Below are 25,415 nucleotides of genomic sequence, written 5' to 3'. Positions count from 1 at the left end.
ACACACAGTTGCTGAGACAGAGGGAGGGAATTACTTAGCCTTGGGGTCCAAAAAGGGGGGGGCCTAAATTCCTTTAGCCAATTGGAAGCTCCCTTATAAACTTTCTCAGGCAATGAGAAACCAACTTCTAAGCCCTACTTTGATAGGACCGTAGCAGATTCCCGTGTGAGCTGTGGCACTGCAGGGTTACGTACTGGGTTCTCCCAGCCCGTGAAGGCAAATGGGTAGGAACCTACTGCTACTGTCCCATCTGGTGGCTGGAAGCCAAGCAAGAAAAGCGAACTGCAAGTTGGCTTAACATTGCATTCTGCTTTAATCTACTTTGCGCACACACATGCACGCACGTGCAAAATATTGTAGGTGTTCCTGCAGAACCAAAGGAGACCCTAGAGAAGGCAAAACTATTCCCTATACAACTGGCTCACGATGGAAAAGTTTAAAGACTCTTTCTTGTTGCCCAGGTAAGATAACATACTTGATTTTCAAACAGAAATTCTGTCCCTCCATGTGCAAATGTTTTCTTTTGCCTTTCAACGGGCCTTCAACATGTTATGTATAACATATTTATATATATTTCACAACCCTCTGGCCTCTCTCTTTACAGCACACTCCAGTAAAGGACAAGTCAAGGGAGTGTTAATCTGCCTTTGGTATTTGGAAGAGCAAACAACTTTGATTCAGTTTCTAAGGCATCCTTCAGATCTGAGTGGGTTAGGGGGCCTAAAACTGACATGAGGGTTTAAAAGCCAGATGATCAGATCCTGGTTTAAGAATTAATGAATTAAGAATTAAGCAGGTGACCACACCGAGATGGAAAACAGCAACTGAGCAGAAAGTCATGCCATATGGATTTTTGGTAGAATTCCTTATTGCCTTATTTCCATTGGGAACAAACAAGCTGAAAGGCTAAGTTGTGTGAATGTCAGAATGTGGTCAAGGGAATCTAGTAGGGTTGGTAAGTGTGGGTTACAAAACTTCCCTGGGGAATAACCAACAAAATAACTCACTGTTGCTGCAAGCCCATTTTGTTTTAGGTTGTTCATGTATGTATAAAGATCACACTCTGATCTTGTGTAATGGTGTCCAAAGGTTATTGGAGATGTTTAGCCTTGGAACAAAGAGGACGCGTTACCCATTATCAGTCTTCTGATAACAAGTTCTATGGCCAGATTCAGAGCTGGGCCAAAAAATTAGCCTTTTTTTTTCATTCCTTCTTGACCTAGCAAGCATGACTTTAATTAGAAAGTCTCCGGTTTGTCAAATGTCAGCCTTTGAAGCTACTTCAGCGCTATGCTGATAAATACTTAGTCTCCTAGGACAATTTAAATCAGAGGTTTTCAGACTTGGCAACTTCAGGATGAGTGGAATTCTGGGAGTTGAAGTCCACACATCTTAAAGTCGCATTGGTTGAAATGATAGATTTAATAATGATTTCAACAGGATTAAGCAGTTAAGGAAGTATCAGGAGACATGGCATATATGCAACTTGTGTTCTGTGGACACTGAGGTCAGAGGTGCGTCTGCTTGAATGGCTTGATATACATTGTGGTTTAATATTGATAAAAAATGAAAGTGTGAGTATTAAAAATGGTCTTATTCAGCTTTTAAAAGAGAAACGGGTGGAAGGAAGTGGGGAGTTTGGACTGAGCTGCCTGAATGTTGATGAGAACTTTTGATGCAGATGGGGAAAAAATGTTAGAGAAAATTATATTTTCCATCATTTTCTTTGTCCAATAGTCCTCTCTAACAGGTTGTGCAGGATTGTGGTGCCACAAATGTTTGGTCTCAGCAGGACCAAACAGGGAGATTACAATTATTCCAACAGAAGAGAATCTCTGTAGCTCGGGGTTGAACTGTGGAGTTCTGGGTGCTCTCTGAGCTTGGCTGTTGGCTTGCAGACGTTTCATGACCCGACTAGGGAACATCATCGGTGCAAGGGAGTGTGGGGTTTGCTCCCTGTTTATATACAGTCGCTTGCCCTGCCAGTGTTAGTGGGGTGTGGTTTTCTCCTTGGTAGTTCCTTGATTAGGGTATTGATTTCTGCTTGATTCCTGGAAGCTTGGCATTTGGACAAATCAGCCATCAGTAGATACACAGAGATAAACCACACATTTACACACCATTCAAAAGAGACAATAAAAAAGCTAAGAAGGAAACAAAAAGCTCAGAATAGTCCTCTCCAGCAGCCCACACCCAGATAAGCGGGGATTAACACCAGACAAACAATCAAGCAGAAAACAGTACCCTAATCAAGGAACTGCCAAGGAGAAAACCGCGCTCCCACCAACACTGGCAGGGCAAGCTGCTGTATATAAACAGGGAGCAAACCCCACACTCACTAGCCCTGATGATGTTACCTAGTCGGGGAATGAAACCAACAACCAAGCTCAGAGAGCACCCAGGACTCCACGGATTACAATTATCCTTACCATTACAACGATCTCAACTACATGATGTTATGACACTATGACAGAATTACCTTGGAACTGGATCACTTAATGTTTAAAAAGCGCTAAAACACTCCTTTTTCATGGATCCCTGTAAAGCTGCTTCAAAGTAAACACGTTCTTATCTGTCACTTTGATGTACATCATTGCATGCTGTGGGTCTTTTAGTCTGGGGACTCCTTATTTTATATTATGATGTTATAATTGATTGTAATGTATTGTTACATCCATTGTTTTATACTATGTCTGCACTGCACTGCACTTAGTTATAAAACTTCTACTAATACTTCTTTAAACACAGTAGAGGTAGGAACTTGGTGGGGGGAAGAGTAACCTTATTTTTCCCCGTGCTTTCAACAGTAATTTTGAGTCACTGCTCTCTCTGTGATTGTTACTCTGGGTGAAGGAAGCTCTGGCAACAGCAATTTAAAAAATAAAAAATAGGAAGAGAGAAGAGTTTTGAACCTTGGGGGGACTTCCTGCTTTCCTATGCTGCTTTTTCGATTCCATTTGGGCCACCACTTTATAGAGTTTCATCAGTTTTACTACAACCTCCAGTTTGGTGCTACAGCAGTGTTAGAAGTCATAACGTCATAAATGGTAAGCCCTCCACTTTATTCCAGCTTTCTTCAGCTTTTGGGGAAGGAAAATAGATTATTGTGATATGGCTGCCAGTTACCCAAGGAATTCAACCCCAACTTTTGTCTTTTGGTTTGCAGTTTTGCATCCACAGCTACTGATGCATGCAGGAGACCCAGATATTCTCTTGCTCCCCTCTTTAGATGCACCATGTCTTCTGGAAGCCAGCAGCAGCAGCGTTGCAACCTCACTAAGCCAACATTCACTGAAAAACAAGCTGCTGAACTGGTCAAGAGGATATTTGGACTGGAAGTCTCCCAGCTCACACCGCTGCCGAGCTATGACGATCAAAACTTCCACATGTGCACCGCTTCGTTCACAGAGAAAGGAGAAAGCCCCCGGGAATTTGTCCTCAAAATTACAAACTGTGAAGATAGCCAGAATTCTGAGCTCATCGAGGTACAGACCCAGATAATGATGTTTCTGAACAGCGAGGGTTTTCCTGTGGCCTTGCCCCATCTCACCCAAGAGGGCAAAGTGATGTTTCTGCAAACAGTAGGTGAGGAACTGAACATATCATTGACATTAAGGTTGTTAAGCAGAGTGGTCTTTAAGCAAATCATGTGACTGGACCCAATTTTATGACCATTTTTACAATGGTCATTAAGCAAATCACATGACTGTTAAGTGAATCCAGCTTCCCCAATGGACGTTTTTTGCCAGAATTCACTTAATGACCATGTGTTTCGCTTAACAACCATCATAAAAATGGTCATAAAATTGGGTCCAGTCACATGGTGACTTGCTTAACAACCACCCACTTAACAACCAATTTCCTGGTCCCTATTGTCATTAAGCGAGGACTACCTGTACTTCTTCCAATCCTTGAGTTTTCCCAAGCCTGCTAATTCCTCTTTTTTATACTGGGTGATTCAGGCTCCAGTTAGAGAATGAGGATGCTAGCAAACAGCATATAGAATTGTGTAATATTCCATGTGTGCCTTTTAGTGGTAATATTTACCAAGACGTTTGTCCCACATTGGACTTTCCTGATGGAGATGCATCTTGTACCTTAGCTGGGCAATAGCTGTGAAGCGCCCAGTGACTTAAGGTCTCTCTTTGCCTCTTAGAGACTGGATCCTCCACCCAGGAGTATGTGGTGAGGTTGTTGAGCTACTTGCCGGGCACAACTGTGGCCACGCTTCCTGTGAGTCCCCCAGTTCTCTACGAGATTGGGCAAATGGCAGCCAAACTGGATAAAACACTTGCAGAGGTGAGGTGGTAAGATGAGGCTTCACCAAAGGAAAGAACTGGGAATTGGTTTCCATGTTAGACAATGGGTATACAGTAGTTTGTTCAGCTTTGCCTGCCCAAGAGACTTTAAGCATTGCAGCTTTATGCAGAGAAGAAGTGCGGTCAATTTAATGCAATAAGCGTTCTGATGTGACCACACTCTCTGTATATTTGGCCTTCCAACTGGGTAATAAATAAATTACAAAAGTCCAGCCAGACAAATAGACGTTAGACAACCCAGGATCTTTGGGGTTTATTAATTTTTTAATATTGTCTTTAATAAAATACTTATCACCTGTGATTTATCAGCGGGCTTCAGGAATTAGAGGAATCAGTACAAACTGCTACACTAGAAAATAAAACTCTGCAGTCAAATCTATTTGGAATGATGTCACTCCATCGAAAGATGTGTCCTGCCTTGTAAAAAAAAGTCGTCTTGTGTTTTCTTCTCACTTCAAAGAAATTCCAACATCCGTTGATAAAAAGCTTACACAGGGGTGAATTTATCTGGAATCTGACAAACGTTCCTCTTTTGAAAAAATACATTTATGCTCTTGGCAAGAGGGAGTATCTGGAAGCAGCGAACCAGGTTATTGAGCAGTTTCAAGTTCAAATCATTCCAAAGCTGAGCTCCTTTCGACCCTGTAAGTATTTTTATTCCGTGTGATCATCTTTCATTTTTTATTTTTCCTTTGCTCCGTGCGTGCGAGGCGAGGGGAAACAGGCTTCATTTCCCAGCTCTGCAATGCAATGGCCTCTAAACCTTTTTGGCTTCAATTATCAGGCCAAGGAAGCATGACCACAAGGGTCTGTGGAAACTGTAGTCCGAAACACCTCAAAGGTACCAGATAGCTTCATGATCCAGAGGCTGGTCTTCCTCAAGCTACCATAGGTAGCTCTGGCTTAACATACTGTCTAAACTCAGCTGGTGTAATTTAATCCACTGTTTCTCAACCTTGGCGACTTTCAGATGGGTGGACTTCAACTCCCAGCTGTCCATAAAGTTCACAATCCAATCCTGTCTATGTCCATAGCCTTGAGTGATCTTCTTTCTTCTCTGTTCAGGCATCAATCATGGAGACTTCAATGACCACAATATTCTAGTCGACGTTGTTTCGGCTTCCCCTCCAAATCCACACTACAGAATCTCCGGGATTTTGGACTTCGGTGACATGAGTTACGGCTACTACGTGTTTGAAGTAGCGATTGCCATGATGTACATGATGATTGAAAGTAAAGACCCCCTCCTGGTGGGTGGCCACATCCTGGCTGGATTTGAAAGCGTCGTTCCTTTGACTACGGAAGAGCGAGCCGCCCTGTTTCTCCTGGTGTGTGGGAGGTACGCTCAGTCGCTTGTGATTGCCGCCCACATGACAATCTTACACCCTGAGAATGAGGAGTATTTAATGATCACAGCCAAAAAGGGATGGAAGCATTTGATGATGCTTGTTGAGATGGGCCAAGAGACAGTCGAGAAGATCTGGTTTCAGACGGCAGAATCTTATCTGAAATGATCTACCACCATCTCTGAGGACACCGTTATGGATGTTATCAAGCTGGAACCAGGGGCTCAGCAAAAATTTAAGGGCCACGACTAGGAAAGGCTTATCATGCTACTGAAGAATTGTTTCAGGCCCAATACACAGTCCCCACATATAAAACACAGTCTTGCTGTTTTCCTACAAACTCATTACTTATGAAAGAGTTGCCCCAATTCCGGGATGACATTTTCCACATTGTTCGGAAGAAGGTCGTGCTCCTGTTGCAGCTTTGCTTCTTCCATGCCCCCCCCCACAATATTTGCCCCCTTTTGTGATTTTCCATATCACATCCAGCTTTGACTACTAACATTCAAAACATGCTAATACTTCTGCAGCATTGGAGTTGCTCCTGATATAAATATAATCCGTCTCAATGTTTTGATTTTTGTTATCGCGATATACCACCGTACAAACTACACAGAGCGATTCAGTTTAAAGCTTTACTTACCTGGTATTTATCACTGCAACATTATAATTTCTCTCTCCCAATGAAATTTGAATGCATTGGGGAAAATAATGAGGCCACCTATTTTTCCCTAGCTGGAAAAAAAAACCTATCATATGCTGTGTCATACAGAGCAAACTTACATCCGTGCAAATACATATACTCCTGGGTTACAACCTTATCCAAGAGATGGAAGTGGTAATTTAGGGTTTTTATTCTGATACTCACCACATTCCGTTCCCTTCCTCTTCACACTTGGGGCACTATGATCTTTGAGCAGTATGAAGGAAAAGCCCATCCATTCTAGTTCCATCTTGGTATGCAGATAAAGATAGATTTTTTTGACAGGTCTGAGAACACCATTCGACACAAATTGAATGGAAGAATTAAAACCTACAAAGTATTGACATTTGGGCGAGCCCTAGCTCTTGAGTGGGAAGAGACATGCTCAGGAAACGATTTAAGCAGGATTGTTCTTGAAGTACAAGCAGGGTTGTATTTTAGCACGTGTGCCAGAGGAGGGAAAAGGTGTGTAGGGATTCAGTTTTAATACAAGATGGCAGCAAACTTTCCCATGAACATTCAATAAGGTGGTTTTATTAAACTGTGTACACCGCTATGTAGCGTAGAAGCCCTGTGTTCCTTATAACAACATGATTTTAAAAATGAGAAATCCAAGGCTAATAGGCTACATCAGTGTTGTCCAAACTTGGTCACTTTAAGATGAATGGACTTCAACTCCCAGAATTCCTCAGCCACCCATGCTGGCTGGGGAATTCTGGGAGTTGAAGTCCGCTCATCTTAAAGTGGCCAAGTTTGGACAACACTGGGCTACATTGTCCAACTTTATTTCAACCTCCACCTATCACCGCCTCTGGAAGACTCAACAGCAACAGGCTGCACTGCAGGGACGGTACAAACCCCACTGAGGCTCAGCCCTTCTGCCAGTCCTGCGATATTGACCAAACTGCCGGTGGATTTCAATATAATATATTGATAATACCTGTTGCAAGGTAGTAGCCCGGTGTGGTTTGCATACTTACTTTTAAAAGACAAAACACATCACTTTTTTTTCCTCTCTATGCAGAGTTTGCAACCCTGAGTTTGAAAGAATATGATCTGCTTTATTTATTATTATTATTATTATTATTATTATTATTATTAACAAAATACAATCTTTACCTGAGCTCCTTTGTTGGAGATTTCGCGCCCATGTAGTTTTCTTGGCCATACAAAACATGGTGTGCCATCTCTTCCTCCCAAAATAGATTTCCTGATGGTCCCCCATCCAGGTCCCACTCTACTTATTCTTTCAAGATTTATTATCCTTAATTGTGTTATTATTAAATAAACTTCTATGCCGCCCAGCCATAGTCAGCTAAGAGCTGCTGCCTGCTGAAGTAGGAGGCATATTTTATTTATACCCAATCGGTTCGAATTCCCCGAGACTTCTGGACTGCCCACAACAAACATGGCGCTCAAGGCATTCCGGAATTCCGGCTCGAAAAGGCGGGGCGACCCATCTAGGACTCGCAATCTGTGTCTCTCCTCCTCACGCCGGGCCGGTTCCCTAAACCGGAGTGCGCAGGCGCGAGGGGGCCATTTTGGAAAGCGGCGGATTGCAGGCGGAGGTGAGTGGCCGAAGGGGTCTCCTCCGGGTTCGGGCGCCGCGGGGGCGAAGTCCCTCACGGGGACTGGGTGGTGGGGCGGAGGCAGCCCCGGCCGCCGGTGGATGTTCTTCTGCAGGCTGTGTCCTCAGGCCTGCCGCCTTTCTCCTGTGCCCGCGCTGGGATGACTCTGCACCTCCGGGGAGGTTCTGGATAAGGAAAAATCACTGTAATCAGATTGATAGGTGGGCAGGTGGGTGGGTAAGTAGCTAAGAAGATAGATAGAGGTGGATAGGTAGATGCAATAATAGGTGGGTGGATAGGTGGGTGGGTGGGTGGGTGGATGGATGGATGGATAGGTGGACAGGTGGGTGGGTAAGTAGGTAAGAAGATAGGTAGGAAGATAGGTAGATTCAATAATAGGTAGATAGGTGGGTGGATAGGTAGGTACTTGGGTGGGTGGATGGATGGAGCTGTTCCACAAAAAGCATATAAATTACAATGGATAGGTGGACAGGTAGGTAGATAAGTGGGGTGGGTAAGTAGGTAGGAAGATGGATGGGTAGGTAGAATAATAGGTAGACATGTGGGAGGATAGGCAGGTAGTAGGTAGATGGATAGGTGGGTAGGAAGGTGGATGGAGAGAGAGGTAGACAGATAAGTAGGTTTATAGGTAGGGGGGTAAGCACTTCAGAGTCAGCCTCGACCTCTGATGACTGCCTGGACAAGTCCATGCAGTTTCCTTGACAACCTTTTCAGAAGCGGTTTGCCCTTGCCTCCTCCTTCCAAGGGCTGAGAGAGGGACCGGCCCAAGTCACCGAGCTGGCTTTGTGCCTAAGCTGGGACTAAATCTCTGGGTTTCTAGCCTGGTGCTACTAGCGAGCGGGCTCTTTGTACCAAGAATATACTATTTTCTTCTGAATGCAGACTCCTGGGGACCCCACTGCTTTTCTGTCCTGATTTGTGGAATTTCCTGGAGGGGTCTAGTTGAATGCATGGGAAATGGGATAAATCACCCAGCTGGTTTTGTGTCTAAGGCAGGACTAGAACTCATGGTCGCCCAGTTTCTAGCCCAGTGCTTCTATCACTTTTTATTAAAGGCCTGGGCTCACCATGTATTCCTAGCAATTTGCCGATGATTGCAACATTCCAAAACACATTGAGAATGTGGTTCTAGTTTTGCTTTCAAAATTTGTCTGGCAACTTGAGCAAGGTAGTTGACAATGGAGGCATTTAAGCAAAATGAAGTATCTTTTATAAAACTAGTTCAGTGACATTTTCTGGCAAATTATGAATCTTTGCTCTCCTAATATGATTCTTTTAACATCCTTTCTTCCAGAGACCAACTTTTCTTACTAATACTATCTCAGCATAGTTATATTAGAAATTTGGAATGATTTTGACGTGTCAAATTTCTAATCTCTGCATAATTAAAGTTTTATTTTATTGAAACTCTGTGCTTGGTGCTGGACCATCTGTTACGTTCTGGTACTTAGTCCTGAAGCATGCAATGGCATAACAATAGAGTGACTTGGATTATGTTTTAAGTTGCCTTCTTTTTAGTCACAGATTTCATCTGTTCTTTAAGAAGTGTAACTTCCTTGAATGGAAATAAAGCATTTTTCCCCCCTTGAGAATAATTATGATAGTACTTGGACCTTTTTTTTTCATGAATCTAATAATTTGGATTCTAGTTTCTGAAAATGTATGCTTTAACAAACCTGTTATCCTTTATGATGCACTCTGATTTTCTCCATGTTTGCCTTAGGAAAAAAAATCAGCAGCAAGATTGAATCTTAATTTAAATCGCTGGGAGTCAGGCGACATAGACATTTAATAAATTAGTGTTAGTATTATTATAAAATAATTGTTCCTATTCTTGTTCCATCTGTTATCATTGGAGTTTGCAATTCGGACTGCCAACGTTCTTAGTGGCTTTGATGCTTTGCCTTAATGGCAGATGGTTTAGCATATTAATGTAACGGATGAAGTTTTCTGGGCTGAAGAAATGTTGGAGATAGCTTGAAAAATAATGTTGCTGTTAAATGTATAGGAACACAGCAAAAAAACAATAAGAAGGTGGTGGTAGTGATGGTATTTCAGTACGCAATGACAGTGTTTAATAAAATCCATCTTTTTTTTTTCCTTTTACAGCATAGTACAACCCAGAAGCACCATGGTGAGTTTCTGTGTCCTGCTTTCCTAAATATGAGGCTGTGTATATCAAATCACAGAGTAGTTTTGTTCATTCTTTCTCAGAAATCCAGTTTGTAATGAAGGTATTAAACATGGCCCCCTTTTTATAATGATTCCACCTGCCTAGAAAATGGGAGTCTATACACTGTGTTACCAAGAATAATTGTCCTCCCCTTTTTCAAACTCCTCTCTGGCTCTCAATCAGTTCTTTGGGGTCTCAATAAGTTCTCCATCAGTTTGGGGTCCCAAATTTGGGTGAATTTCATCTGAAATGCAGTGGAGCAGGGCCAAGCCTGACTGGGGGTTTGTTGGCTGACCTGAATCATGTTTCCAAAGGTGCTCCTTGCTGTACCAGTGATTGAGAGTGTTACGGATCACCTTTTTGTCATTTGAGTACTTTGTTCTTTAACAAAACAAACCTTTTCCTTGCAGTCTCGAAGATATGATTCTCGAACGACCATCTTTTCCCCCGAAGGTAATTACATGGCAAAAAGAGAAAAGCAATAGACATGTTTATTATTGGGTGGGTTCCTCCTCTTCAACCATGTAGTTATGATGTAGTTTATGTCCTAATAAGATAATAACTACTCAGTGCTAATCAGACCCCGCCATAGTTCTGGTGTTTGGTTCCAGGTCCTATATTGTTAAGAAAGATTCAGACAAATTGATTCAGAGAAATATGAAGACTGGGGAATGTTTTGCCTTGAGAAGAAAAGGCGGGGCTGGGGGGGAATGACATCATATCACTTTTTTAAACGTGAAAAGCTATCTCACAAAGCAAGGTCAGGACATCGATTATGTGCCATCAAGTCAGTGTCAATTCTCAGTGACCACTTAGATTTCTCCAGAAGGATCTGTCCCATCCTGGTCCTTCAGGTCTTCCAACGGTGCCCGCATTACCACTGTAACTGGGTCTATCCACCTTGCTGCTGGTCATCTTCTTCTTCTCTTTCTTTCCATCTTATTTCAAATGAAAGTTAGAAAAATGTCCTAAGAGCAGTTTGAAAGTGGAATCAATCTATTTTAATCAAATTTAAGAGATACTTGTTTACTTTCCATGATTCGTTTTTAAGCACTAAATTATTTATGTACCCAGAGAAGTAGTGGACTTTCCTTCACTGCATGCGTTCAAGTGTCAAACAGACACTTGCATCAGAGATGCTTTAAATTGGCTTCCCTCTGTGATTCCCTATATTGAAAGCAGCAAACGTTTGGTTCTTGATTACCAGAACAATAAATATTATATTATTTTGCATTAACATTGCTTCTAAAAAGGAGAGTCATGAATGTATATTTTCATTCCCTTCTTTCTTGGAGTGTATGTTTTGTTCTTCTGGCCTAACTCTTACACCGAAGATTGGCTTCAGTAGCCCGATACTCCAGTGTGACATGATGGCCTCAAATTTCAGCCATTAACACCACTCTTCATGTTCTTCTCTTAGGTCGCCTGTATCAAGTTGAGTATGCGATGGAAGCCATAGGACACGCTGGCACCTGCTTAGGAATTCTGGCAAACGATGGAGTGCTGTTGGCAGCGGAAAGACGGAACATCCACAAGCTTCTGGATGAAGTCTTTTTTTCAGAGAAAATATATAAACTCAATGAGTGAGTGAGATACTGGTGTCATTGTTTTATCTGCTGCTTCATAGATGCTGTCATTTAAGTCATCGTTCTTGGATTCCTGCTGGAACTGGGATCATTAGAAATGTTGAGCGAATGGTGGGGTCAGCAGTTTTCTTCGAGCCAAGAGCCGCAGGGAGGCTGAGGATAGGATGCCTGGGGAGGGGCAGGGTGTCATGACGAAGTATGTGAGTCCTTGGCTTAAAATGAAACCAACTCCAGCTTTAGGTTTGTGTAAATGTAATGGTAGTCCCCAGTTTAAGACCGGGTTCCATTCCCAAGGTCTGTCCTTAAGTCGAATTTGTATGTAAGCCAGAACAGTATTATTGTATAATTATAAGTAGTATTCGAACCATTGTGTATTGAACTTGAATCATTGTGTATTGAACTTGAATTTTGCTACTAAAGGCTCCGTTCTTAACTATGGGTCATCCTTAAACCGGGGTTTGTAACCTGGGGACGACCTGTACTGATGTTTGTTTACATACAGTTAATAATTCTGCACTCCATTTCTTTAATTAGTTACTTCTTCTGAAAAATATAATTAAAAGGCAACACTGGGGAATGATTGAGGGAGGAGCCATGATTGGGGGAGGGCTCTTACAACCTTGGTTTTGCTACTTTTTAAGTTCCTTTGTTTGTTTGACTTCCTTCAGTTGGAATAGTTGGCATCTTCCATCCATCTTAAATTCAGGAAGATTAGGGGTTTTTTTACCAAAAACTAGTTAGAAAAAGATTGAGGATGCAAGGCACTTTTCAAGAAAGCAGATGCACTAAAATAACTTTTAATGCTCGGGGCAGCTGTCTAATACTTAAGCAGGACTAGCTTGAACTCTTTAAAATTCTTTAACAATAAAAATATAATGGATTTTCTACACGTCTCACCCTGTTACATTTACAGGAGGGGACTTAGAATTATGTTCTGCAAACCAAAGTCTTCCCAGTTCGATCTCGTTCCATCTTTCAACACAAGAGTTTTGGAATATGCCAATCCCCTTTTTAACCCTTCTGCAGTGGCTCATGACACTCTTCTGAAAAGTTCCCTTCTCCACACCTTCTCCTTTTTACTTCCAGCTGTGTTTGGTGCTCAGCTGCCATAGGTCGCTTTGATTTATGGTGGTCTTCCAATAGTTGCGTGTGACTTTTATTTCTATTGCTGAGAAGGAATGATCAATCAGAGGCCAGCTATCTCTTTCCATATGATAGGTGTGGGATGTTAGAAGTTGTTGGGATGGTTTGGGTTATCTGATGGGTTCGCTGTTTCCTTCTTTTTCTTTTTTGTGGTTCGGCTTTTGTTGTGTGTCGGTTCTTGTTTATCTTGTTTAGTGCCTTGTGGGCTGCCCAGAATCCCTTGGAGTCAGGCAGCCCCAAATGGAATCAAACAAACAAACAAATATGAGAACTAATGATCTTATTTTAACGCCCTTAGAACAGCCTTCTTGTGACGGAATGGAATTATGAAGGCCAGACTCAGGGAGAAAAACATTTTCTTTCATCTCCTGAGGCGCGAGGGAGAGATAAGAGGATGAGACTGGCACCTCCCTGAGGAATTCACAATGTTGTGCCTGGCATTACTTGGGAACTGGGGTTTCAGTCTGGGAAGATTCTTGCTAGAGGTTGTAGCTAATAAACATTGCTGGACTGAATTTACATGGTCTCTTGGAGTTCCTTGGGCTAGGCCTGACATCAATCTTCCCAGACTCAAACCCCAGCTCCCAAGTAATGCCAGCCACAACACTGTGAATTCCTCAGGGATGTGCCAGTCTCATCCCCTTATCTCTCCCTCGCGCCTCAGGAGATGAAAGAAAATGTTTTTCTCCCTGAGCCTGGCCTTCATAATTCCATTCCATCACACTTCTTCAGTTTAATGTCTGCCAGATGTGTTGGCTTACAAGTCCCACCATCCCCACCAGCCTTGCCACCAGCCCATGTAGTATATTGCTGTAAGGCTTTTGGTAGTTGGCATCCTGGTACAAAATGATGTCCGCAGTGGAGGCCCAGCTATAGCTGGAAGTGTGCAGTGTGGGATGAAATCATGACCCTGCTTTGCAGAGTAGGCTGCAAAGCTCCTGGTCTCACTCTGTGATGGAATGGAATTATGAAGGCCAGGCTCAGGGAGAAAAACATTTTCTTACATCTCCTGAGGAGCGTGGGAGATGCAAGAGGATGAGACTGGCACTTCCCTGAGGAATTCACAATGTTGTGGCTGACATTACTTGGGAGCTGGGGTTTCAGTCTGGGAAGATTCTTGCTAGAGGTTGTAGCTAACAAACATTGCTGGACTGAATTTACATGGTCTCTTGGAGTTCCTTGGGCTAGGCCTGACATAAATCTTCCTTGCTCCCAAGTAATGTCAGCCACAACATTGTGAATTCCTCAGGGAGGTGCCAGTCTCATCCTCTTGTATCTCCCACGCTCCTCAGGAGATGTAAGAAAATGTTTTTCTCCCTGAGCCTGGCCTTCATAATTCCATTCCGTCACACACTCAGACCACTTGTATCTTGCAGAGATATGGCTTGCAGCGTGGCCGGGATAACGTCGGACGCCAACGTGCTCACCAACGAACTGCGGTTGATTGCACAAAGGTACGAGGGCAACCTTGCTTTCTCAGTGCATGATGAGCCACGACAACACTCAGAAAATAAGGTGCATTGGGGTGGCAAAATGGTTTGGATTGCTGATTGTTTTATTAAATGCTGGACGCCATTGGGAGGAAGATTCTTGCTTTAAATATTTTTAATTAAACGGGTTATACCATGCAAGGCGTAGAGTTAAAAGTGTAGAGGCTTCTCACTCTAGTTTTAGAATTATGGAAATCATTCTGTTACAAATCATACTATAGTGCAGCATTTCTCAACCCGGGCAACTTTAAGTTGTGTGGACTTCAACTCCTAGAATTCCCCCATGGCTGGCTGGGGAATTCTGGGAGTTGAAGTCCACATATCTTAACATTGCTCACATTGAGAAATGTTGCTGCAGCATGAGGCTAACCAAATTCACTTCCAAGTCCTGCTGAGTTTAGAAATTCCTTCCCCACAAGCATGCTTAATATGGCAGCCCTAGTAAACCGAAATGCAATCAGGCCATTGATTTTTGTCTTGCCTAAATTGTTTCCTAAACAGCTGCATTATATCTGCCAGTTTAGACGGTTCATTGAAATATATAGCACTACAGATGGTCCTCAGTTAACAAGCACTCATTCAGCGACTGTTCGAAGTTACGGCATTGAACGAGTGGTACATAATGCCCGGTCCTCAAAGTGCTCCACTCACATCACACCTCCCTGACCAGTCATGCACCCAGCAGCAGCCACTTACTTGCTTGCCGGCCTGCTTGCAAGCTACCTGGGACTTGCAACTTCCTGCCAGCTTCCCCAGTGACTTTGGTTGACAGCAGGAAGTTGCAAGGACGTGCTCGCTTAACGACCCACGATTTTCGCTTAACGACAGCAATGAGGACTGCAGGGACTGCTGTTGCAAAGCAATGCAATCACATGACATTGTGCTTTACGACTGCACCACTTAGCAGCTGAAGTTCTGGTCCCAATTGCCGTCGTAACTCGAGGACTACCTGTACTGTAATTAGAGTAGGGCAGCCTTTCCTCAAGCCAGAGAAGCCTTTCTGATTTTGGCAAGCAAAGTGTTTGGAATATTTTCAGAATGGATCCTTCTGTGTTGTACAATCAGCCAAGCATAGTTTATCTTACATCCTGGTTGCAACGGAAGTACCCCTATTGCTAGAGGCAAGGCAGACACTGCAGAGGAAATGAAAGGCAGCGAGACTGGAGACTGTCCTTACTCAGCCCTGTTTTGAAGAAAAAGAAGCTATAAAACTTTTATTTTATTTTATTTTATTTTATTTTATTTTATTTTATTTTATTCATGGTAAAGCCCAATGGCAGTACTGTTTCTATCCCCATTAAAAGAAAAAAGGATTTCCGGTTCTGTTTGTTTCACAGCCTTATACTTAACCTCTCTAAAAGAGTTCTGCAGAGCTGTTTGTTTCTTAGTGATTGTTTCTGCACCACTGGCATATTTTTGTCTTTTCATGTTTCAGATATCTGTTGCAGTATCAGGAGCCAATTCCTTGCGAGCAGTTAGTAACAGCCCTGTGTGATATCAAACAAGCTTATACACAGTTTGGAGGTAACGTTTGTATTTGTCAGATGAAATTAACTTTGATAGAAAAGTCTGGCCCATACAAGGAATGGCTGTAATATTCTTGTGGTGTGTTGATGGAAGACTTATTGAATCTAGAAAGCTAACGAGGTGTGACAGCCCCATTTCTTTCTGATGAAGTTAAATCACTCCAAGGAACAGAATGCATTTTCTTTCTTTTTTTTTAATAAATTTTTTATTTTTTACAACAAACACAAACAAACAATAACATAAAAAGCATTAAAAAAACCATCTTCCATTTCAAACCGTGTGTCAGCCAGTTACCGATCATTTGTGCCATCCTTTCATAATCTTCACTCATCATTTATATAAAATCTCATGTCATCTATCCAACACATATTTATATATTTATCAGTTATCAATTATTATTCATTTATTACTAGTCTATAACACCAGCTTTCATAATAAGATTTATATCATTTTTATCCATTGATTATATATATATATATATATATAATAATTTATATCAGTTTGTCAAGTTTCTATTATATAATTTGCTGATCTATTACATTACTATATCTTTTCATCCAACCATTGATAAAACAAATCCCATATCATATAGAATTGTTTATCTTCTTGCTCTCTAATTTCAAATGTTAATTTACTCATCTCTGCACATTCCATAATTTTCTTAATGACTTCCTCCTGCATAGGTACTTTTTCATTTTTCCAATTTTTAGCAAATACAATTCTAGCCGCTGTCAGAACATTTACAATCAAATATTTCAGTTCTTTACTATACGTTTCAGGTATAATTCCTAATAGGAATGTCTCTGGTTTAAAGTCTATATGTTGTTTTATCATTTTTTCCAACCACGTGTGGATTTTAATCCAATATCTTTTAGCTTCTGGGCATGTCCACCACATATGGTAGTATGTACCGGGCTTCTGATGACACTTCCAACATTTATCAGACTTGTTCTTGTACATTCTCGCAATCCTTGCTGGAGGTAAATGCCACCTGTAAAACATCTTATACAAGTTTTCTTTATATGCAGTTGACATTGTCATTTTATAGTTTTGAGACCATAATTTTTGCCACTTCTCTAAATCAATTCCGTATCCAAAATTTTTCCCCCATGCAATCATTGTATCTTTAACCTGTTCTTCCTCCATCTTAAATTCTAGTAAATGTCCATAAAGTTTTTTAATCACCTTTTCATCAGTACCCATCAAAATTTTATCTAAAACAGTCAGCTCATCATAAATACCTTCTGCTTTAAAATCTTTATCGAATCTAGATTGTATTTGCAAATATGAAAACCAGTTCATTTTTATACCTTGTTCTTCCAACGCTTGCATAGTTTTAAGTTCACCCTTTTCATTCAATATCTCAGTATATCTAACTGTTTGTTCCTTTTTATATGTTATTGAATAAGAAAAGGCTTCAATAGTGGATATCCATCGTGGAACTTTTAAATAATATTGTCGTCTTGTCTTCTCCCAGTTTAAAAACAATGCCTCTCGAATATAGTGCCTTCTAAAGTAGCCCTGTGTTTTCGTTCCCTTATACCATAAGAAAGCATGCCAGCCCAACAGCAGGTCATGTCCCTCTAAGGTCAATAGTCTATTATTTCTTAACGTTATCCAGTCCTTTACCCACATCAGATTTGTCGCCTGATAATATAATTCCCAGTTGGGCAAGGCAAACCCACCTCTTACTCTTGCATCTTGTAGTAATTTAAGCTTTATTCTTGCCTTTTTACCCTGCCAGATGTATTTCAATACAATTTTATTTAAATCATCAAAAAACTCTTTCCCTAAACGAATTGGAATTGTCTGGAATCAGAATGCATTTTCTTTAGCTCCACCCTGTAGCAAGACAGCTTATTTTCGGGTTCTGCTTTTTTAAGAAGTCCGTTCACAGATTTGGGTATACTCTGTCTATTGTGGGTCATTTTTAAAATGGGCTCAGGTGTTTGTGTTCCATAAAAGCTACTTTAAGAAAGGGGAGGGGGACCCACAATCTGTGTGCACTGCAGATATGTTTGCATAGCCATCCTTGAGCAGTGGTGCCTTTGCAGAAACCAGAAGTGATGTCACAGCAGGAGAAAATCATCATCATCTGTCATGTAATTTTGTACTTGGAAAGAACTTATTAGAATTTATCTTATGTAGCAGTAACGCAGAGCAGTTTGTTGAGTCTTACTTCTTAGCAAACGTTGACGTTTTTACCTCGGTAAATTGCGCTGCTTAATTTAAATCACCTGCATCCTTATACTTAACAGGAAAACGTCCTTTTGGTGTTTCGCTGCTTTACATTGGCTGGGATAAGCATTATGGTTTCCAGCTGTATCAGAGTGATCCTAGCGGGAATTATGGGGGTTGGAAAGCCACGTGCATCGGAAACAATAGTGCTGTAAGTTTATCGCCTTGGGCGTTAATGTTTTTCCTGCATGTTTGAAAGTTTGAAGAACTCTTGAAAAAAGCATTCCCCAGGAATAAAGCCTGGTCATAACGGGTAGAAAAATAATCATGTGGAAGGGGAAATCCTTTATATCTGCAAAGGACCCTTGAAAAATATTCAGGAACTTCAATGAGTGAAAAACACAGCAGTCAGACTATTAGGAGCAAGCAGTTGAGGACCCACAGATCTTGATTGCTTTACAGGCTGGATTTGGAGGGTTCGCAAGTCTGGCATTTTCCAACATGGCTGGCTGGGGAATTCTGGGAGTTGTCCACCCATCTTAAAGTTGCTGAGGTTGAGGAACCCTGTCTTTGGAGATTCTGGTGGACAATTAAGTGATTCGTGATCACTTTAATGAATAGGAATGTTGAATGTGTGGTTTGGGCTACCAGACTTTGCTGTTTTCCTTTCATATGCCTAGAGCAGCAAAAACCAACCGCAGAGCCTTTCTGTTCTTTAACAGGCAGCTGTATCAATGCTAAAACAAGACTACAAAGAGGGAGAAATGACCTTGAAGTCTGCACTGGCTTTAGCTATCAAAGTCTTGAACAAAACCATGGATGTTAGTAAACTGTCAGCAGAGAAAGGTAAGCCTTTCTGCATCTATTTCCATCTTGAGATCTTGGATATGAGTTTAAGTCTGCTGAATTTTAGGATGGTATAGTTAAAACAGTCCTGTTATCCTGAGTCTTTGGGAATTAGGGGTTGTGAGTTGCCTTGAGGTAGATTTTGAGGTTTTAATCGTGTATTTATATGGTCTTGATTTAATTAGCATGTTGATTTTAGTAGATGGCTGCATTGTTTTATAGGAATAATACTGATACTGTTACTAATATGTTGCTAACTATAAAGCTCCTGAAATCTCAGAATGGGCATGGTAGAAACATTTGCAATAAATCTGTTGGGTTGTATCACCTCTCGTAATACCGAAAATGGTTTTATACAATATCCTGGGTGCTGTGAAAAATTGCTTTAAAAATATTTATGAGAAAACTACTACAGGAGATCTTTAACAAGTTCTCTGAGGCTCACTTGGTTGGTACATTTTTTTTTTTGATGCAGTCAGACCTAACTCAGACATTGAAGTCCTTCCTTCCTTCCTTCCTTCCTTCCTTCCTTCCTTCCTTCCTTCCTTCCTTCCTTCCTTCCTTCCTTCCTTCCTTCCTTCCTTCCTTCCTTCCTTCCTTCCTTCCTTCCTTCCTTCCTTCCTTCCTTTTTGCCTGTCTCTTTTGGCTGAGCATTTCTAAATGATAATACAAATTTCTTTTTTCTTTACTTACGTTTCAGTTGAAATTGCAACCCTGACACGAGAGAATGGAAAGACGATAATAAGAGTTTTGAAGCAAAAAGAAGTGGAAGTATTGATAAAGAAACACGAAGAAGAAGAAGCAAAAGCAGAGCGTGAAAAGAAAGAGAAAGAGCAGAAAGAAAAAGATAAATAAATCAAGCACCTTGAAGAAGGGGCTGTTTCAATAAACTGGCCCAGATCTTGGAGGGCTGTTTATTGAATCTGTTCCTTGATATCACTGAAACACATCACCTCTTTCCTCAGTGAAGAGAAATCTATTTGTCATTGCATCTTTCTTTTATATTACATAATAAAAAAAGTGAATGGTACTGTTGAAGTGCTGAGTATACCCATGGCACCAGATAAGCGGCTAGTGAAAAAACATAACATGGTTTGAAAAATATTAGGTAGCTTAAACTATAATAATATATTTAAAATGGAACCAACCCGATTCTTACAGTGGTGATCAGAGGATAGACTTAAGGATCTTACTGAAATTGAAACGACCTTTCCTGAGAGCAGAGGAACAGCTTTCTTTAATCAGTAATTTTTCTGAAAGGCTTTGCCGAAGAGGAATTAATTGGTCCAATTAAAATGTAGATGATCCCTCCATGTATGAGTTTTTCACAAAATGTTGAACCCACAAAGCTAACGGTGTGCTCCCATTCATGAAAGCTGGGTGAAAATTCATAATGTTTCTCTCCAGACAAGAAGCCCACGCTCACTCACTTTCAATAATTTTTCTTTTCCTCCAGGATGAATCTGTGAAGTCTTCATGGCATGCGGTTTGCCATCTTGCTATCCTAATCTAATCTAATCTAATCTAATCTAATCTAATTAATCTAATTTAATCTACAACCCTGAGATAAACTTGGGGTTTCCATCAAGTTTAAAGCTGGTCTTGTGCTACTTAGTTCTGGGTCCAAACAAGGTTGGCCATAAACTTTATTGATCCAATTATCTAAACAGTAGATTTGCTTCCTCCCCAGCCTTCTGCATTTCCTTTGGACTACTTCCTGTTGAAAACACAGGATGCTACAGTGTACTAGATCTTCCTGACAGAAATATTTTCACATTTTCTTTTATCTCGTTATTGTACAAAACTCGAGGTGCTGATTGAAAATGAGGATATGCACTTAGAAATCTGGGCCATTGCTTAAGGAGTTTTCAATCACTGCTGAAATATTTTTTTATTACAGAGTTCAGGAGTGCTTACCGTTACGCAAAAGGAGAAAGAAAGCTTTTGCGAAATAATATGGTTTAGCGCTCTGCCAACAGTCTTTCCAAGACAGCTGCAGTACAATTGCAGCCGTGTCTGGAATGATAACGAGAAGGTGTCCTGGGAAATCAGTGTTTAACTGTGTATTAATTTTTCAAATGCTTTCAGCAGCGCCTAGCTCAAAGTTATTTATTTTATTTATGTTTCAAATTTAGTCGCCATCCATCTCACTCATTACGCCGCTTAGAGCCTTGGATTTTAGCAGGGTGAAGAGCGGGAAAAAGGGGGCAGGTATTTTCTATTGCAGGTGTTAAGAGAGTAGGAAATGGTGTGTTTGCTTACAGGTGGGAGCTTGGCAGAGGTGGCCCAAGATGCTTGCAGAAGATCTTTGCAAAATCAATCAGCAATTTGCAGCTGTTGCTGAAGATTTATTCAGAGCAATATAAAGGAGGCTGTGGCTCACTCCACTCCATATAACACACTTCTGGGAAATTTTCTTTCTTTCTTTCTTTCTTTCTTTCTTTCTTTCTTTCTTTCTTTCTTTCTTTCTTTCTTTCTTTCTTTCTTTCTTTCTTTCTTTCATATTGATATTAAAATCCTACAGAAAAAGCACTTGTTTGGGGGCACAAGTCAGGTGCAATCCAGAAATTGCTACAGATTGTCAGAATACAAAGTAGGGGCTACTGACAAATTCAAAGGGAATAAAAAGAAAGAAATTGAAAGCAGTGCCGGTGAATTGGCTAAGAATGCCCTACTTCCTTTATCATAAAGGACAGTCCTTCGTTTCAGGAAGATGTCCTTTGGATTTATTTAATTTAATTATTTATTTTCTTGGTTTTGCTCTTGAATTTTCCTTTGCAAAGCAAACTTACAAGCATTTCTTTTTTATCCTTAGGAATCTTTCAGATTGGCCCCCTTTTCAGGTCGGTCCTTTATTTTTTCCAAGAAAATAGGGTCACTGTGGCTAAGGGAAACGTTTGACAGCTGTAAAATTAAGTGGTGGAGGCTGGCAAACGAATTAGAAGATGCTGCTTCTGTTAGATTTTCCCCTCCGTATAGCCCTTGCGATATTGATTAGAAGACCCAGGCGCTTTATTTGACCTGTAACGATTTTTTTTTCTTGACTTCAGGGGACCGTTTATGTCTCCTATATTGCACATTAAGGCAATTTGCAAAGAACACCTTGGAAGCTCTTTTTTTCCCTTTTCCATCTTTTAAGTCCCAAGGATTGAACTGAGAAACGTGTCCTGCATAGCTCTGCCTCTCCAATAAATACCAAAAATTAAGCTTTCAACCCGCCCAAAGCAACTTCCAGAGTAATGAGGGAGATCATTCGCCGTGTTTATCAAACAGTTTTATTCAGTTGCTACGGCGTATGTATCCTGAGGAATCCTCACAACATCCCTGTGAGGTAGGCCTGCGTTTGACAGCATTTGGAGCAAAGCTATCCCCCCCACTCCCTCAGGGCAGCACCTCCGCCGCTGCACCGCACTAACCGGGAGTGGGGGGATAGCCTACAACTCCCATCAGCCCCTCGCTGGGGATGGAGCTGGGAGGCTGCTGGGAGTTGTAGGCTAATCCGGCTGCGGGGGCGCGGCCTCTCGGGCTTCCCGCCTTTTTCTGGCCCCGCCCCGGGGCGGGGCTTCGGCTGCCGGGCGGCGGGCTTTTCTGGTCGGAGCGCGGCTGAGGGAGAGCGGCTCCGCGCCTTCCTTCGCGTCCTGCGGCCGCTTTCGCCGCGCGGGACCATGGCGGAGGCTCCCCTGCTGTTCCTGCTCCTCCTTCCCGCCAGCCACGGAGCCGCCGACGCCCGCTCTCTGGGTAACGCGGAGAAACGCGGGCAGCCGTGTTCGTGTGAACGCGTCAGGACCCAAGACGCGCGTCAAGCGGCTGGCCCGCGTAGTCAAATAAGACCACGCGAGGGGCTCTCGTGAAGGGGCAGTTATCGGGGGAGGGAGGTCCATCCAGCCTGGGACCCCCGTCAAAATAAATGGGAATGAAGTGGCTTGGCGGGGGTGGGGGCGGATAGGGTCCAACTATTGCGCAGGACTTTTGCTGCATGTAATAGAAACTCTGAAAGAAACTTGTCTGCTGGGCGGGGAGGATTTATTTATTAAAACTATTTATAAACTGCTTCCCATCACTAAATAACCCTGAGGTGGTTTGGGGGAGGGATGCAGGTGTGCATGAGCATGCAAATCCATCTATCCATTGGAGGTGTCTGAGGGGAGAGTACGTGAGTGTGCAAATACATATATTTGTACGCGCATAGATGTGATATATATGCGTGCATATATTTGCCATACTCTGCCTTATACATAGTATATGCATACCTGTGTTCCAGGTAGAATATGAATACTTAATTCAGTTATTTGTATCATGTCTCCCAAAACAAAGTGGTTAATAATTATCTATCTGTCTATCTATCCATCTATCTATCTATCTATCTATCTCCATCCACCCATCTATCCATCCATCCATCCACGCACTGTATGTATGTATGTATGTATGTATGTATGTATGTATGTATAGTGCTATATATTGGCTGTTTTTCCCACCTTAATTCTGGGCTTCTCTACTGGAAAGCTGCTCCCGCTGTATTTCGGTGGGGCTAATGCCCCATAAGTGGAGTGGGGTGGGGGTATTGTAGCCTTACCCTGCAGTAGAATTGCAGGGTTACTGTTCTTATGCTGGTGACAAAAATTGCAACCTCATCTCTCCACCCATCTCTAAGGGAGACTGTAATCTGTTTTTTTACTATGTGTAAGACTTTTTCTAGAAGTGCAGGTTCAAACATTAATAACTGCAGTGGTTAACAGGGGGGGTGAGAGGGGCTTGCCACACTCGATTGTGCTGCATTGGTGAGAAGGAAGGGAAAACTACATCTCGAAAGACAGAGTGTAGCAAGGTGTGCATTCATTCACGCAATAATTCAGTTTGCCCAGGTTGAACAAAATACTTCTTTTAAACCAAAAGAGGGTCTGATTCTTCCTCCCGTCTCCTCTTTAAATAGGCATCTGCCAAGCCACTGCTCTTTTCAGGAGCTCTCGAAAGAGTTCATCTTGACTTCATCTTTTTTAGCTTAATTTGCAGTGACCGAAACAGACAAGGAGCAAAAGACATTTCTGTTTTTACCCAGGGTTGTTACTGGAAAAAGAGCTTTTGTGGTAGAGATTTGAATGGTTTAGACTGCACTGACATATTTTTGTCTTGGGGAGATAGATAGTTTCAACCTGATCTGAAGGATGATTGAGGGTTTAGACATTATTTTTATAACTCTGGATGTGTAGAATAGAAACAGAAGTTAGCAGAATGTCTTTAGGAGTTTTTCCCTCTATCTAATGAAAACGGTTTTGATAGATCCAGGTTAAACAGATTTGAAGTTTGTGCTTTTTGTTTGTTTTCGGAAGAAACCCACTGAGAATGTCAACGCAGTGTTTCTTTTTGAATATATATTATTCATGCATGCTTTTTTACTAGGTGCTTCCCATTCTGGGTACATGCAATTTCATTGTCCTGTTATAGTAAACTATGGCCATTGTTTTTCTCATTAAAATGATTGCTTCTGTAATATTTTGATTGTCTATATCCAAAAATATCTGTGGGGTTACTTCTGAAAAATGCCTCCTGAAACACAAGTTAGTTAAAATATATATTATGTGGCAAATAAAAAGAAGTGTACAAAGACTGTGATCACAGTTGAAGGCAGGAAACAATTTTGTTCAAATAAGATTGTTATCAAATTTGGTGGTTAAATGTGTTTGAACTCTCTGTTGTATAAGGTAAGTGGATAGATATTTAATAAAAATGGAAATTGTATAGGTGTTTTGAGTCCTAATGGCTGCAAGGGGATTTTTAAGTTATCTTCCTTCTGTGAGAAATGGGATAGAAAAAACTAACTTGAACATTTCTTTTAGATTTGGCTGTTGTGAAGTGAGAAGAAAAACAATTTGTGGTGCAGTAGAGAACATCAAGTTTATTGGCATAAAGTTAATCTAATGACCCAATTACCGTGACGATGGGTACACCGTTGGAAGACCTGAAGGACCGGGTTGGGGACAGATCCTCCTGGAGAAAATCCATCTATGTGGTCACTAAGAGTCAACCCCAGCTTGATGGCACATAATCAATCTTAAAAAATACAACCTGAGCAAATTGTGAATTGTAATAGAATTATTTCTAAATGCAGTGATCAAGGAATACATTTCATGAAAAAGAGGACAGTCATGTTCAGTTATCAGAACAAGCAGAAAAATCTCTTTTTCTTTTAAGCAGTTTGAATCACAAATAGTTTCATCATTTAGATTAAAAAATAGTTGTATATTATTACAACAGATGGAATCTTTGTGTTTCTTGAACTGAAAGCATAACCTTCTGAGCCAGGCCTAAGTCCCTGTTTAGCCATAGAATAGGTATGGCATGATTTTCTCTGCTTTAGTAGCCGGAAAATAGCACGACACTGCAAATCTTCTGAAAGAGGTGCTCTGCAGTGCGTGAACCAGAACTTTTCACTGAGTTACTGCTTCAGAATTGCTACTAGCTATCTTCTGCACATGTGTAGCCATTTTATTTCATTTTTTGGAGCAAAACAAGGTGAT

At 41.4% G+C, this 25,415-nt stretch overlaps 2 protein-coding genes across 6 annotated transcripts in view; both read left to right on the top strand.

Moving 5' to 3' along the window:
• The first annotated feature begins 171 nt into the window (after positions 1 to 171).
• PSMA4 (proteasome 20S subunit alpha 4) lies at positions 172 to 19,938 on the top strand. Of its 5 annotated transcripts, none has more exons than XM_088148407.1 (9): positions 207 to 461; positions 10,067 to 10,091; positions 10,541 to 10,583; positions 11,551 to 11,713; positions 14,236 to 14,313; positions 15,785 to 15,873; positions 18,135 to 18,265; positions 18,777 to 18,900; positions 19,601 to 19,938. In XM_088148407.1, exons 1-9 carry the CDS (start codon positions 427 to 429, stop codon positions 19,753 to 19,755), a joined length of 843 nt encoding a protein of 280 aa, XP_088004533.1. In that variant the 5' UTR covers positions 207 to 426; the 3' UTR covers positions 19,756 to 19,938. The 5 variants fall into 5 exon arrangements, with proteins under 5 accessions (XP_025032215.1, XP_025032214.1, XP_007443527.1 ...); XM_088148408.1 differs by lacking the exon at positions 207 to 461 and adding an exon at positions 8,082 to 8,141; XM_025176447.2 differs by lacking the exons at positions 10,067 to 10,091; positions 10,541 to 10,583; positions 11,551 to 11,713; ... (3 more) ...; positions 18,777 to 18,900; positions 19,601 to 19,938 and adding exons at positions 2,808 to 3,047; positions 3,167 to 3,585; positions 4,157 to 4,299; positions 4,780 to 4,963; positions 5,385 to 5,833 and having other exon boundaries at positions 172 to 461.
• Positions 19,939 to 22,482: 2,544 nt separating this feature from the next.
• Positions 22,483 to 25,415, top strand: part of CHRNA5 (cholinergic receptor nicotinic alpha 5 subunit) — an 11,175-nt gene continuing 8,242 nt past the window's right edge. Inside the window, exon 1 of the mRNA XM_015888783.3 lies at positions 22,483 to 22,638. Within this exon, the coding sequence (XP_015744269.3) occupies positions 22,566 to 22,638 (73 nt within the window). The 5' untranslated portion in view covers positions 22,483 to 22,565. The remainder of the gene's footprint in view (positions 22,639 to 25,415) is intronic.

This window comes from Python bivittatus, unplaced genomic scaffold (assembly GCF_059951505.1).
Source record: "Python bivittatus isolate LINGU-HERP-01145 unplaced genomic scaffold, Pbiv_v1 ctg000530_np1212, whole genome shotgun sequence".
In the NCBI taxonomy this organism is placed as follows: domain Eukaryota; kingdom Metazoa; phylum Chordata; class Lepidosauria; order Squamata; family Pythonidae; genus Python; species Python bivittatus.
Note: the sequence above shows the minus strand (reverse complement) of the source record. Positions and strands in the feature narration are given on the sequence as shown.